The sequence below is a fragment of the Rhinopithecus bieti genome, unplaced genomic scaffold (assembly GCF_001698545.2).
Source record: "Rhinopithecus bieti isolate Rb0 unplaced genomic scaffold, ASM169854v2 scaffold_72501, whole genome shotgun sequence".
Classification (NCBI taxonomy): domain Eukaryota; kingdom Metazoa; phylum Chordata; class Mammalia; order Primates; family Cercopithecidae; genus Rhinopithecus; species Rhinopithecus bieti.
This window is the reverse complement of record NW_016827507.1, coordinates 1,543,137-1,558,342: the sequence shown is the minus strand read 5'-3', so window position 1 is coordinate 1,558,342 and position 15,206 is coordinate 1,543,137. Positions and strand designations below refer to the sequence as shown.

The window sequence follows — 15,206 nt, the reverse complement described above, 5'->3', positions numbered from 1 at the left end:
CCTCTACTTTAAAAGTACACATACTGACTGCGTGCATCCATTTATTTCCAGAAAGAGATTGAAAGTAGCTTCCTCTAGCTTCTCAGTGCTTTGTTGGCAACATATTATTTTAGCTTATCTCCAGAAAGTACATGTAAGATTTCTTTTAAATATGTGTACCTTTATAGCCAAAGAAAGACTATGCGTTTCTCAATGACAAAGGTTAAGTAAGTATTCTAAACATTTGTTGGGAGACCATCAGACTCAATAGATGCACCACCATCAATCACTATTACTATTCCTCTTCTTCCTCCTCCTCCTCCTCCTCCTAAAAAGGAGGATTAGAAGGATGAATTACTCTGGACAGGCCCCTCCCTACACGCCTGGGACTATGCTGTGTCCCTTACAAACATAATCTCGCTAAATTCCCATGGAATTGGGTCCCGTCGGCTTCCTTTCCAGGGGATTTGTTAGGTTATGGAGCCACACCACTTCTAAGTCCCAGAGTCAGAATGCAACATCAAATGCACCAACTCCCAAGCTCGGGCTGTAACTGCTGCAAGACCCTTAGCATCAGGTTATCTTTGAGGTTTTCTGAGAAGCAACACAGGTCAGAAAGAAAGGGAATAAACTGGCATATCATAAACATCCACCAGATGCTCCACTTCCTGCTGCCTCACACTTTTGTGTAGGGAAAAGAAAGAGAGATCAGAGTGTTACTGTGGCTATGAAGAAAGGGAAGACATAAGAAACTCCATTTTGACCTGTACCCTGAACAATTGCTTTGCCCTGAGATGCTGTTAATCTATAACTTTGCCCCAACCTTGAGCTCACAGGAACATGTGTTGTATGGAATCAAGGTTTAAGGGACCTAGGGCTGTGCAAGATGTGCCTTGTTAACAAAATGTTTACAGGTAGTATGCTTGGTAAAACTCATCGCTGTTCTCCAGTCTCGATAAAGCAGGGGCACAATGCACTGCGGAAAGCCGCAGGGACCTCTGCCCTGGGAAGCCAGGTATTGGCCACGGTTTCTCCCCATGTGATAGTCTGAAATATGGTCTCATGGGATGGGAAAGACCCGACTGTCCCCCAACCTGACACCTGTGAAGGGTCTGTGCTGAAGAGGATTAATAAAAGAGGAAGGCTTCTTGCAGTTGAGATCCAGGAAGGCCACTTTCTCCTGCCTGCCCCTGGGAGCCCCTGAATGTCTCAGTATAAAACCCAATGGTACATCTGTTCAATTCTGAGATAGGAGAAAAGCTGCCCTGTGGAGGGAGGCAAGACATGTTGGCAGCAATGTTGCTCTGTTACTCTTTACTCCACTGAGATGTCTGGGTGGAGAAAAGCATAAATCTGGCCTACGTGCACATCCAGGCATAGTACTTTCCCTTGGACTTATTTGTGACACAGAGTCCTTTGCTCACATATTTTCTTGCTGACCTTCTCCCCACTACCACCCTGCTCTCCTGCTGCATTCCTCTTGCTGAGATAGTGAAAACAGTAATTAATAAATACTGAGGGAACTCAGGCAGCGGTGCCGGTGCAGGTCCTCTGCACGCTGAGCGCCAGTCCCCTGGGCCCACTTCTCTTTCTCTATACTTTGTCTCTCATTCCACCTGAGGAGAAGTACCCACAGGTGTGGAGGGGCTGGCCCCTTCACTTTTGTGTCAGGAGGAACTTTAAATAACAGATTATCAGATCCCACCTCAAATTATGGTGGAGGTAAGAGCTCAGGAATCTCATTCATAACAATTATCACCATGTGACTCTGACTGAGGAGGTCATGAATTATGTGATTTAGGCCACTAAATATGTATTTAAGGAGACCCACAGGGGTCACCCATCTGACAGCACCACGCAGCACATTCATGCACACACTAACAGATAAACATTTAAACACTGAAACAAACGCCTCTGAAAATAATACTTACACTTGGTAGAGGTGAATAATGCTGACAAGTTCTATTTTATTTTATTCTGTTTCATTTATAAGATATCCTAGCTGTGAGTCACTAAACTGATTTCATAACCTTCTAATGGATTTTTGTTGTTGCTGTTTTGTTTTGTTTTTGAGAGAGAGAGAGAGAGAGAGAGAGAGAATGCTGACTTGGGTGTTCTGTACAATACATATTTTCTAATGCAGTCCTCATAATCCAAAGAGGCAGAGAAAAGTACTTTTTATCTCCATTTTTACAGATGAGAAAACTGAGGGTCGGGGAGGCTAAGGATTTGCCCCAAATCACAGAGACAGAGACAGATATGGGGTCTGAACTCAGGCATATCAGAACCTAAAGCCTCCTCTCATCCTACCAAAACTGTGTTTGCTCAAGTGCCCCCTTCATAAAGTTTGCACAGTTCTGTAAACAGTGGATTTGCTCCAGAAATGTCACTGACTCACTCTCTTGACTAGGTCCCCGTATTTCCTTAATGCCAAGACATCTTTGACTATAAGTTGACATCATCTAGTTACTAACTGGAAGAAGGAGGTAGTGGGAAGAAACTTCGTTGAATGTACACATTCTTTCCAATCATTAGGTTTATCCTTGGCTAATAAATGGTTCTAAGAGTCACAGAAACAGGTACTTAGCCAGATCATCCTACAGTCCTGGTGCAACTGGAAAGAACTTGGATATGGGCCCATCTGAGGGGCAGGTCGGGGAGATGGCTACTTTTAATCTCCTTCGTTTTTGCTCTTCATGGGAATCTGTGCTGAAAGCAGTAAATGCTGAAACAAATGCAGAAGGCCAGGCAGCCAGAATTACAATACCTGCTTCCATCTCTAGGGTCACAGGTAAGGAAACCAAGGCCCACACTGGTGCAAGGTCTCGTCCCAGGTCCCGTGCATTTCCTGATCAAAACAGCACCATTCTCCTGACCCAGCTACACCCTGCCATGATCACAGTCCCAAGATCAACCACATGGACACCCATAAGGCACTCTGACATCACAAAGCACAGTCATGCTATCCCACTGGAGCACCACCACCATCCAGAGAAAGCAGGGAAGTATTTTTTCACTCCACTTTCAGGTAAAGGGAAATAAAGACCAAGCAGTCTGCACAGTCCACAGACACAGAGCCAGAGTCCCGTCCTATAATTCCAAATTCCCAGTTTTATCCATTTCACGGCAGCAAAGACGGTACAAGTGTCAGAACAGTGACAATGACACAGCTAAATACTGGTGGGTGGTGACGAAAACATGGATAATTTTTGACACTTCATAATTTTTGAAAACCCTTTTAAGGAAAGGTAAATACCTAACCTCCTAGAATTAACCTCCATGCTTTCTCAGGCGATTTCACAAAGAATTAGACTGAATTCTGTGGATTTAAAACACCCTGTAGTTGGGAGGTACTGTCTTGGTGAAATTACCACTAAAAAATGCCATCAACTGATGAAATGCAGTGTATCCATGCAATGGAATATTATTCAGCTATAAAAAGGAAACCATGGATGAATTAAGTGACAGAAATGGGTCACAAAAGACTGTATTGGATATACATATTTTATTATTTCTTTCATAAGAAATGAACGAAATTTCATACGAAAGAAAGAACAGGCAAATCCACAGATATAGAAAGCAGATTAGTGGCTGCCTAGGGCTCAGGGAGGGGAACAAGGGATGGCAGCTGATGGGCACCAGGTTCCTTTATGGGATGATGAAAAAGCTCTGAAATTAGCTGTGGTGATAGTTGCACAACTCCGTGAATATACTAAAAAAAAAAAAATTTGATTTCACACTTTAATGAGCAAACTGTATGCTATGTAAAATATATCTTGATAAAGTAAAGCTGTTACCAAAAAAAATTTACCTTAACTGTTCTTGAAAATACAGAATTCTATTTAAAACACTTGGCGATAGCAATTTTATTATCAGATCAAAAGAGTCTTCATTCAGGAAAAGCAGAATTTTTTTTCTTTTCTTTCTTTTTTTTTTTACTGCATCAGCATTTTCTTGGTACCCTTGGCTTCATTACAAAAATAATTTGCAGGCTCAAAAGACAAATGTTGTCTAAACTAAAAATCCTGGAACCTGTTTTCATAAATCATGCTATCTTACTATGTTGGCAATATGGTCCACCTGCTTCATGGAAAATGTTTAGTAATTCAACATCCTGGAGTAAATACAAAAAGCTTCCCCTTGGTTTGTGCTGTTGACTCTACTGGGAATTTCCTCCTCACTCTCTTTCCTGGCCCAAATCTACTCATAACTTCAGAACCCCTTCCTCGAGACAGCCCTCAGAACCCTTCCTCCCAGGTCCTTTCCAGGCAAATTGTTTTTTGGGGGGAATACCCTGTTGTATTGATGTCACTGTCCCTCTCACGTTGCCATTTTGCCATTACTTTTTACTTGTTTAGCTCCCCCTTCACAAAACCAAGAGCACCCTGAAGGCAGGAACCAGGTCTTACTTGAAAATCTCAATGCCTGACACATAGGGGAGTGGGCCTCCAGCCAGCGCTGGCTGGCTTTGGAAGCAGTGGCAATACATTCACCTTTAAAAGTGTCTCAGCTGGAAGAACTGCAAATATCAGTGAGGGAAAAGATTGAAGTTAAATGTACAACTTCTAAGAAAACGTGAGAGCTAATGAGAAGCAGGCCAGCATATCTTTTTTACAAGGTCAACTGAGTCACACCCCCTTATTCAGCACACTGCTCTTCTCTTGCAGTTAGTTGCATAGAAATTTTATTATCGTAGCATAAAGCACAACTGCCACTTAACAGCACAGAAAGAATCAACACAGTCCCTGCCCTCATGGCACATCTGCCTCAACCACATTCCTAGGGATGATGGACAAGTGTCCAAGAGACCTACCAAGAACCATGTGGTTGATGTTAATGACCAACTACAACAAAATGGACAGCCCCGGGCAGTGGTGAGAATGTGGGCTTAAATTCTTTTCTTTTTTTTTTTAAGTGAAAACATGTATTTATCTTCCCTTCTCTTTTTTTTTTTTTTTTTAATTATACTTTAAGTTCTAGGGTACATGTGCACAACGTGCAGGCTTGCTACATATGTATACTTGTGCCATGTTGGTATGTTGCACCCATCAACTCATCAGCACCCATCAACTCGTCATTTACATCAGGTATAACTCCCAATGCCACCCTTCCTCCCTCCCCCCTCCCCATAATAGGCCCCAGTGTGTGATGTTCCCCTTCCCGAGTTCAAGTGATCTCATTGTTCAATTCCCACCTATGAGTGAGAACATGCGGTGTTTGGTTTTCTGTTCTTGCGATAGTTGGCTGAGAATGATGGTTTCCAGCTGCATCCATGTGCCTACAAAGGACATGAACTCATCCTTTTTTTATGGCTGCATAGTATTCCATGGTGTATATGTGCCATATTTTCTTAATCCAATCTGTCACTGACGGACACTTGGGTTGATTCCAAGTCTTTGCTATTGTGAATAGTGCCGCAATAAATATACGTGTGCATGTGTCTTTATAGCAGCGTGATTTATAATCCTTTGGGTATATACTCAGTAACAGTATGGTGATTCCTCAAGGATCTAGAATTAACTTCTAGTCTCTGTCCCTTACCAATGGCACAGCCATGAGCAAATTATCAAATGACTCTGTAATGCCAGGCCCCTAATCTGCCCCGTGGAGGAAATACTCCAACTCCTAGAAGTAATATGAGAATTAAGACTGCACAAGGAGCTGACCCACAGGATAACGACAGCAGCTGTTCCTTCCCTTTCCCCCAACATGTATTTCCCCAGATGCCATCCTACATGTTCACACTGAAGAGATAAGCCTCTCAGTAGGAAGATTCATAACCATAGAAAGTTGAAAAGAGAAACCTCTTTAAATGCTGGTTTATTAAGAAGAATGAAGGCAGATGAGACTGGGGCCAAAGATCTCTGCGCACCTTCCTGACACTCCCCCGCTGATCATGAGGCCCAGGGACGTGGCCAGGAGGCCAGGCATCAGCAGCTGGGGGAAGAAAATCTCTGGGCTGAACCGTGGGTCCCTCACAACAGGCAGGCAAGATTTGGGTGTGGAAGAATACATACAGTCCCAGGTGGTAAAGCTCACTTACAACTTCCTTTTTCTTGTCATTCTTTCAGCCTATGTTTCAAAATCTCTAAATCCAGAGCAGCAAGTTCCAAAAGCAGAAGTAGAATCAATGATGGTAACAGTCCAGGACACCCAGTGCTTGCTCCATGCCAGGCACTGTTCTGAGACATTTACGTCTATTCTCTCACTTCATCCTCACCCAAGGATGGGTAAACTGAGGCAAATAGGTCACATGACCTATCCCAAGGCTAAAAACGTGGTAAACGGGGGAGCCAGGGTGAAAACCCAGCAGTCTGCTTCCTAGTCTTTATTGCCATATTCAAAAGCTTCTCCCAAGAATTTGTTCTCGTACTGGCTTCACTCCCTCCTGACTTCGTATGAGTTTCCAGCAAAATCACTTTAATGAATTCTGCCACCTCACTTTTCCCAGCCATAAGAGTGTACTGGAAGCAGTATCTACATAACAGCAGTTCCATGAAGAATTACAAACAACGTGCCTTCACATGCTACTCAAAGAGAGAGAGAGAGAGAAAGAAAAGGAAGGAGAGAGGATGTGTACTGAGAAGTGCCAAGTGACATGCAATAGCGGGTACACAGTCAACTACGTGACAAGCACTGTGCCAAGTTCTTTAGAGTACTGTACATATGTGTGTGTGTGTGTGTGCATGTAAGTGTATGTGTGTAGGTGTGTATAAGCATGTGTATAAATACAAGTACATACACATCTGTGTATGTGTGTATATATGCATATGTGTGTGGATGTATATAAAATAGATATTTTAAAAATACGTATCTTATACGGAAGGCTATTTCATATAGGTCTCAGGAAAGACAAGTGACTTGCCCAAGGCCACAGGGCCTGTGAGAGTGCTGTAGACAGTGTTCGAATCCAGGTGTCCAACTCCAAAGCCCATGCTCTGACCTACTCACTACACCTAAACACCCTGACTTGACCCTTAGTGACAAACTGCTATGATTTTTATGCCAGGAAACCATGGTAGCACATCAAATTTCTGAAGCTTCACTTTTTGCTGTCTGTAGCATAAAAGGCATTCAATTAAAACAGAACCACACCTGGGGCCAGATGTGCTTCCTTTATGACTTTAAGTCTCAAATCACTCTCAGGTGTCAGACTCTTGAGTTAGATTAGAATTTGCAAAAATAAACATTCATTCATTGTGTTACGAGATCCTCCACCAAAGCCCTAAAGAAATTTACCTTCATGAATACTAACAGCATCTTGAATTAACATATCACTTTTTTAAAATAAACGTGCTTCAAAGACATTCTCTCTCAGAGATTAAAGTAACACAAAACTGTGACAATAGTGGTCATCAACATCTACTATGAACCAAATATTGTTCTCATCACTTTACAGCATTATCTAATTCAACCTCTCAACCACATTCAGTAGCAGCTATTACTGTTATCTCTGCTATTAATTATTCCTTAAAATGTCATTTAAGAAATTCTGACTATACTTCTACTCTATAGATATTTCTTCTGTAGACTTTATCTGATGCTAAAAAAATTTGCACAGGAAACAATTTGTTCCATCTAATCTCTTTTTCCAACATATTAGAGACTCTTGCTGTTAAAAAGAACCTGGGAAGCCTCTGTCACGCACACAGCTGTGTAAGGAGAAGGACCTCTCTCTGTTTTCAGGGCTGACCTATAGCGGGGACACCGACTTGAGAAATAAACTTGCATAAACTTGAGAAAGCAATGAGCACCCAGGGGAGATGGGGCTGCCGCTTGGGCTTGCTACTTACCAGCGCTGTGTGAACTTTAAGATGTGCCTGTAGCTTATATTTATCTGGAGTCGAGTAGTCACAGCCGTCAGTGGGACACTTCAGCAAGATGTTACTGTGTTTCTGAATTACGTGGCGTTTAAGGCAGTTTTTGGTGATGGAAGAATAATGACACTGGGAGCAATAATACAGATGTTCCCGGGTGTGGGTGCGGACATGCATATCAAAATGCACTTGGTACCAAAAAAGTTTGCCTAAAAAAATATTTTCACATGAGAACAAGGAAGCTTTTTTTTTGACTGATTTTGAATTTTTTAAATTATTATTATTTTGTATCTACCATATTTATCTCCCTCTTGCACTTGTCCGGGTCGCCCTTCATACTTTTCACCACATTTCTGCCTGAAAATTACTTTTCAAAGGTGGGAGGTTGCAAATATTAAGGGTGCTACTATTTTTTGCATGATGTCAGGGCCAGCAGAGGAGAAAGTCAGTGTTTACTGAGAACCAGTTATGGCACCAAATACCATGATGTACATGCATAAATCTGCTAGTCTCTAAGTTCTACTGGCCCTCCTGGGACAGCAGGTCTGGAGCTGGATTTTCGATATCCTGCACCGCCAGCTCCCCAGGAGTTCCAAGAGCCATGCTTTCATTGTGAGTTGCAGGGTGCTATTTGGGACCTCCCTACAGAGAGCTGCAGCCACTTTTGTAACTTTTGTAACCTCTCTTGGCTGATCTAGTAGTTGGCCACAATTTAAAGCTCAACTTTAAACTTGTCATGTGCCAGAAGAAAGATTCTTCTTAGTTAGAGTTCTGGTAGAGGTCATGGGTAACCCTCAGCACACACACCTGACCAGGTCAACACGGTCAACTGTGGGACCATCCCGGCCGCCTCCATAAGACTCCAAGCGCTAACTGCCACACAGCGGTCACCGTTCCTATCTACAGTGGAGGAGGGTGGCTCACTTAGAAGGTGTTCTTTGCAAACAGATGTGAGCTCAAATCAAATGCGAGGTGACCACAGCGTGATGGGAGTGGACAGGGCCACGCACCGGCGCTGCCTTTCCTTACCACAGTATTCACACTCCAGGTCTCCATAAACCTTCCGGATCCGCTCGCACAAGCTGGTGTTCATTTGCTTCTTCTGTAAACTGTTCAGGACCTTCATGAATGCGGTGATGCCTGACCGGTGCTCAGGGGCAGCTTTGCAAGAGTCAGGCTGATGTGTGACAGTGTCCCTACCACCAGCTGCTGGAGGGAGGAGGTCTGAGGCCTCGGCTGGGTTTGACCTGAGACACCTGCTGGGATCTGAGTCACCAGCTGAAAGCGCAGCCATGTTCTGCCCTTCCCCTGGGGAGCTCTGGGCGCCCTGGCTCTCCTGGTCTGACCCAGCACCCTGGGCCTTGGATAGCAGTAGTGTGATCACTTCACCTTGCGTCTGGACTGAGCTTGTGTGCTGTGTGTCTGGGGGCTTCTCAGGAGCAGCATGAGCCTCGGCAGAGGAGCTATCATTTTTCAACAAAAAATCATCTGAAACCACCTCTGGAGAATGCAGGTCTGAGGAGGAGACCACAGTGGTTTCCAGCTCACAGGGTGGCAGGGCTGTGCTTTCGGCCTGTGGGCAGGCCAGGTGAATGGCTGGGGCAGGCACTTCCCCAGGGGCCTCCGGCTCCTTCCGGTCCTCCTCCGGCTGAGTGTCCCCAGGACAGGCCTCTTCCTTGAGTGCATTCATGCCCTGGAGGGCAAACTCCTCTTCCACTAGCTGCAGCTGGTCCCCCAGAGCTTCTTGCTGGATGTCCCCACCAGGCTCCAGGAGGCAGAAGCTCTGGTTGATGGAACTGGTGAAGACCAAGGCCTCTTGGGCAGCCCCGTGCACCTCTTTGATGTGGGAGCGCAGCCTGATGGAGCTGACGAACTTCTTGCGGCAGACGGCACAGACATACACAAAGGGGTGCTTCCTGACATGCAGTTCCAGCGCCTGGTACTTGGTGGCCCCATGGCCACAGAGCTCACAGGCAAAAGGCCACTTGTCTCCGTGGACCAGCATGTGGCGGTCGCGGTCCAGCTCATTCTTAAACTTCCGCTCACAGATGTGGCAGTCATAGAGCAGCTGCCGCTTGCCCTCCCTCGTCATCAGGCAGAGCTCGTCCAAGGCCTCCTTGACCTTCTTGTCCTGCGGGTCATGTGCATCTCGGATGTGCTTGATGAGGTTCTTGACGTCAGAGTACTTCTTCTTGCAGAAGCGGCAGTGCTGCTTGATCTTCTTGTGCACCCGCTCGATGTGCACCTTGAGGTGGCCCTTGCTCAGGCAGGTGAACGAGCAATAGTCGCAGGCGAACTTCTCGCCGGTGTGCTTGCGCAGGTGCACGTTGAGGTTGGCCTTGATGGCACTGGCGTAGCTGCACTGGGGGCACTTGTACGGCTTTTCATTGGTGTGGATCCTCAGGTGGGCCTGCAGCGAGTGCTTGAACTTGAAGACCTTGTTGCAATATTCACAAGTGAAGATTTTGAGCTGAGTGGGACCTAGCCTAGAAACAGATGACAGTATGGTTACATCTGGAGACCTTGGACGTTCCTCATGAACTCTACATCCTTGTTATGAACCAAACACTAAAGGCTGAAAAGTGAACGAAACTAGACAGACACTGGATGGGTGCATTCATTCACTCAACAAACAGGATCAGAGGGCTCCTTCAGGAGCTCATAGTCTTGTGGGAGGGAGGACAGGTTGGCAAATGTTTGCATGACAGCGTGGTATGTATTGATAGGAATACGCACACAGCAAAAAAGGAAAAAGACCTCTAACCTGGATTAGGGTAGCTGAGAAAACTTGAGGAAGAGATGTCTGTCTGGACTGGGGCTTCAAGAAAAGGAAAGAGGGAAGCAAAAAAAGGAAGATGGAAGCGGAAGGACAGGTGTGCCGTCTACTACATGCACAACAATAATTAGCTGTGTTCCAAGCTGACCTAGGTGGTTCTGTGATATTTTAACAGGACTAGTCTTAAAGGAATGAATTCAGTCTGCTGCATAAGACTGGAGGCAACCAGCTTTTCAATAGCCTGGTAAAGCCAGACTTGCCTATTCATTCAACCAACTGTTGGGGGTGACTCCTTTCCTTTCTGCAAGTTTCCATGTGAGGGCCACCCATTAGTGGCCTTTCTCCACATCCTTACTTCCTCTCAAGAAAAGAGGACCAATGTGTTTGATTGGTGACTTCAGAGCAGGACCTAAGTCACGAGCTGAGCTCTGCCTATTTCTGGTGAGGATGTGCCTGGCTGGGGTGAGCATGGGATACAGTGGGCACTTAGCCAGCTAGGCCTCTGTGAGCCTGGCCAGAGTGATCCAGGACTGCGGGTGGGAGAGAAAGTCTATCTCATTCTGCAGGCAGTAACAGGAGGCTCCTGCTGACTTGTACCACAGTGTTCTCCTCCACATCTCTGTCAGTCATAGAGCTGGCGTGTGGCTCTCCATCTTCCTCCCCCTCTATCACGGTTGGTTTAGAACTCAGATGGGGAAAATAGGGTTGCTGTTTATTAACTTCGTATTCCATTTATTCATAAATGGCCACCATTTGTTAACACCTGCCAATGTGTTTCAGATACTGTGTCAGATTTTATGCATGTGGTGAAGAATAAAAGCATGGTCCGCCTGCCTCATGAATTCTCTCTCTTTCAATACAGCAATGTGTGTGCTGAATGAGATGGTAATAATAACAGCTAATAATTATTGAGTATGTGTAGTATGATAAGCTCTATGCTAAGTATTTAATCCCATCTGTATTGTTATACTCATTTTACAGATGAGAAAACTGAGTATTTGCCCCATGTTGTACAATTGGTAAGTGGTGAAGCCAGGACTTGAATCTAGGAAGACGCCGACTCTAGAGCCTACACGTGCATGCTCATCCTCTCTACTGCCTGAAATCACTGACACGCAGCGACCCTGCCCCAGAGTGACTGTGCTGCAAAGAAGGCTCCCTGTGTGGGGTTTCCATTGCTGCTGGAATGGCCAAGCCTTGTTTCTGAAACCAGCAAATGGCAATCACCAAATTACCACAATAGGAACCAGGGACAGGCACTGACAGATGAGTCTAAGGAGGCAAATGAGGCTTCTTCTCCAGCTGTAACTGCTTTCTCTGGACAATGTGTCCAGGTTATCCAAAAAGGACCTCAAACGTACTAATAATCATGTAGTGCTATTAACAAGGTATCATTCAACTGAACCCACTCTCACTGTAAAGTCTATAGTTATAAAACTATCCAAACAACTGTGTCTGATCAACACAGGTGGCCTTGTCTTTAAATTTAAAATATTTAAATGGATTGCAGTCCATAAATACCAGAGGCTACAATTCATATGATGTAATTACAATATTTAAATTCGGAAGTTACTAGTATGCCTGCATGCTAAGCCCAAGGCTAATTTAAGGAAAGTAATTTGGATCTTTCTCAAATGACAAAGATATCCAGAAGGTGATACATATTATTGGCACAAAGAATGCCAAAGAAAGAAACTCTGGATTCATAACATTAATTAAATAAATAAATAAAGACTTTGCATATTTTCTCTTCTACTGCAAGATCTAAATGGTCACAGGAGAATCTTTTGCTCTGATTTTTTGTATTATTAGGCAAATACCTGGTAAGGCCCTTAATGCCCCGGTTCCCCTCGAGGATAGTGAATCTGATGAGGATGCTACACAGCCTCCATCTGACTCTTAAGTCCAAGTCATTGACTGTGACAGTGAACCGATGCCAGAGCTTCGATGTCCATGCGAGTTCTATGAAGTCACTTTACTCCAAATGCTGCCTCCTCAGAGAGGTACTCTCACCACTGCTTTTACAAAGAAATCCAGCAGAACTTTAAAAGGCCATACTCCTTAATTCAGTTATTCCACTTCTGGGAATTTATCCAAAAGAAAGAATACAAATTTCAGATGATGGTGCTCATGGCTCATTTTCCACAATAGTTAAGAATGGGAAGCTGTTTGAAGGTACCAACATAGGGAACTAGTTTGTTTGCATGTTTATCTTTCTTCACTTATTCATTCCCTTTAAAAAGTGTTCCAGGTACTCAGGATACAAAAGGGAACGAAAACAAGCACAGCCCTGCTCTCTGGAACTCACCTTCCAGAAAGTGCCATAGGCCAGCCTACATAACAAATATAAAAGTAAGCAGACAAGGACCATCAGGCTCCCTGTGAGAAGGATAAGGGCCAGACACGCTGAGAGTCCAGTCAGGGTACATTGACTTGGTCTAGGGACAGGGAAGGCCTCCCTGAGGACAAGACATTTGAGCAGAAAGCTGAAGGACAGATAAGCATTAACTAAGAAAGAGGGAGGAAAGGCATTCAGGAAGAGGAAGGGGTGCCTGCAAGAAGAGACTAAGGAAGTGAAAAGAGGCCCAGATGGCTGGAGCAGACGGCAGGAGCAAGAGTACTGGGGAACCACAGCAGGTGGACAAGGCTTAGAGGTGGCAGGGCTAGTCTTGGAAGTCCCCTGTACCCCTAAGAGCAAGGCAAAGCCCAAAAGGGTAACAATCAGATGAGCATTTTTAAAAGATCTTGTTGGCTCTACTGTCAACAGTTGAGCTGATTACACTATATCCTTATGAAGTTATGCCTTGTTGCTATAAAGCAAAATGTTTGTGATTAATTTGAGTAACAAACGCATATAAATGTAATGTGATTAAGTTTTTAAAAGTGACAGCCGGGCACAGTGGATCACGCCTGTGATCCCAGCATTTTGGGAGGCCAAGGCGGGTGGCTAACTTGAAGTCAAGAGTTCAAGACCAGCCTGGCCAACATAGTGAAACCCCATCTCTACTGCAAATCCAAAAAAAAAAGCTGGCCATGGTGGTGCACACCTGTATTCCCAGCTACTCAGGCGGCTGAGGCAAGAGAACGGGCAAGAGAATCGTTTGAACCTGGGAGGCAGAGGCTGCAGTGAGCCAAGATTGTGCCACTGCACTCCAGCCTGGGTAACAGAGTGAGAGTCTGTCTCAGGAAAAAAAAAAAAAAGACTTTTAAAAAGTGAGATACAAAACCGCATATAAAATATAAACTCAATTTTATAAAATGTACATGCTGAAAAAAAGGCTGGGAGGAAACACATTTAAAATAATAAGTGATTATCTTTGGGTAATAAAATCATAAATGACTATTTTCCCTCAGTTTTCTGAACTTCCAAAATTTGTTATATAATAACTCTGTATCATTTGTTATGAGAGAAGAATTATATAGCCTAAAAGTTTTAACCTGTATTTTACCAAGTAAAATCCTTATGCAAAACATCTCTTTCATAGTTATGTTATAATTTATACAATAAAATATTAATAGAATGCATGACAACAAAAATATAGCCTAGATCTGTTGATTAAATATGCAGTGTATTTACCTGTAACTAGATTAACATTTAGCTGAACCCCTCCCCAACAGACCTTGAAATATTGTGAAGATAATTAATTAAGGCTACAAATCAACCTGACTTAAAACACAGAATGATTTTAGAGACTTAATTCTATTACGAATTCACCAAAGGAATGAGTGTTTTTACAACTTCATCAATAAATTCAGTTGTTCACATTTACAAGAATAGAGGACTGAGGCTACAAATTAATGAAGCATCCCACATGATATAATAATTAATTTAATGAGAGCATTACATGTGCCAGGCACTTTGCATATTTTATCTCTTATTCTCACTATTAAACTAAAATTCTATTAGACAGTCTTAAAATTGTGCAACAAATGTTAGATGCAAAGTAACCTGTGTCAAGTTACAATGGAGTATAAGCTTCATGAGGGCAGGGGCTGCATCTGTCTGATTCTTTGTCATATCACTAGTGCCCAGCACATCAGAGGTGCTCAATTTGCTGAGCTGAACTTACACAGAATAGTCTACAGCCAGCCTAGGTCTATTTCATTCTAAAGCTTATGTTCTACTCAAAAACACCCCATTTCTCTTCTTCCAGAAACAGAGGAAAACCACTGGCAACAGGCATTTTCTTTGTCTTTCCTTCTAGTTGGGAGAAATGTTTTCAGACCTCTGGGGATCAGAGTTTGTTAACTGACTTCAGAAGGTACAGGCTAAAGACAGACAACTTGGGGAGAGTGTAGAGAAACACACTGGTTTGCTAAGGGTGGTCAACCGATCCAGTGTATCTAGAAGACAGTTTTTAATGTCAGTTAAGCACTAGGTACTCATATCCATTGCTGTAGCAGTTTGAACTCTAGCAATTGATTCCACAGGAAGTCTTGAAGTATGGAAAGATGTATGCACCAAAACGTTAATCATTGCTTTGTCTGTAACAGGAAAAACTGGCCATATAAACTAAAATACATCCACATAACAGCAAACACAGCTTTTTAAACTGTGTACTAAAATGAAAGACTTTCAAGGTGTAGTAAGCTTTTTTAAAAGTTTTAAACAGTACTTTTGGTATTTAGTATTT

General features: G+C 43.6%; 1 protein-coding gene across 7 annotated transcripts in view; it reads right to left on the bottom strand.

Moving 5' to 3' along the window:
- ZFAT (zinc finger and AT-hook domain containing) overlaps positions 1-15,206 on the bottom strand; it is a 240,286-nt gene that overhangs the window by 125,479 nt on the left and 99,601 nt on the right. For all 7 annotated transcript variants that reach the window (XR_001883776.1, XR_001883775.1, XM_017863814.1 and 4 more), the window contains 2 exons: positions 8,826-10,282; positions 7,773-8,005 (listed from right to left, as the gene is read on the bottom strand). Coding sequence is in view for 5 of the 7 variants with exons in the window: in XM_017863814.1 (XP_017719303.1) it covers positions 7,773-8,005; positions 8,826-10,282 (1,690 nt within the window). In the remaining 2 variants the exon portion in view is untranslated. The remainder of the gene's footprint in view (positions 1-7,772; positions 8,006-8,825; positions 10,283-15,206) is intronic.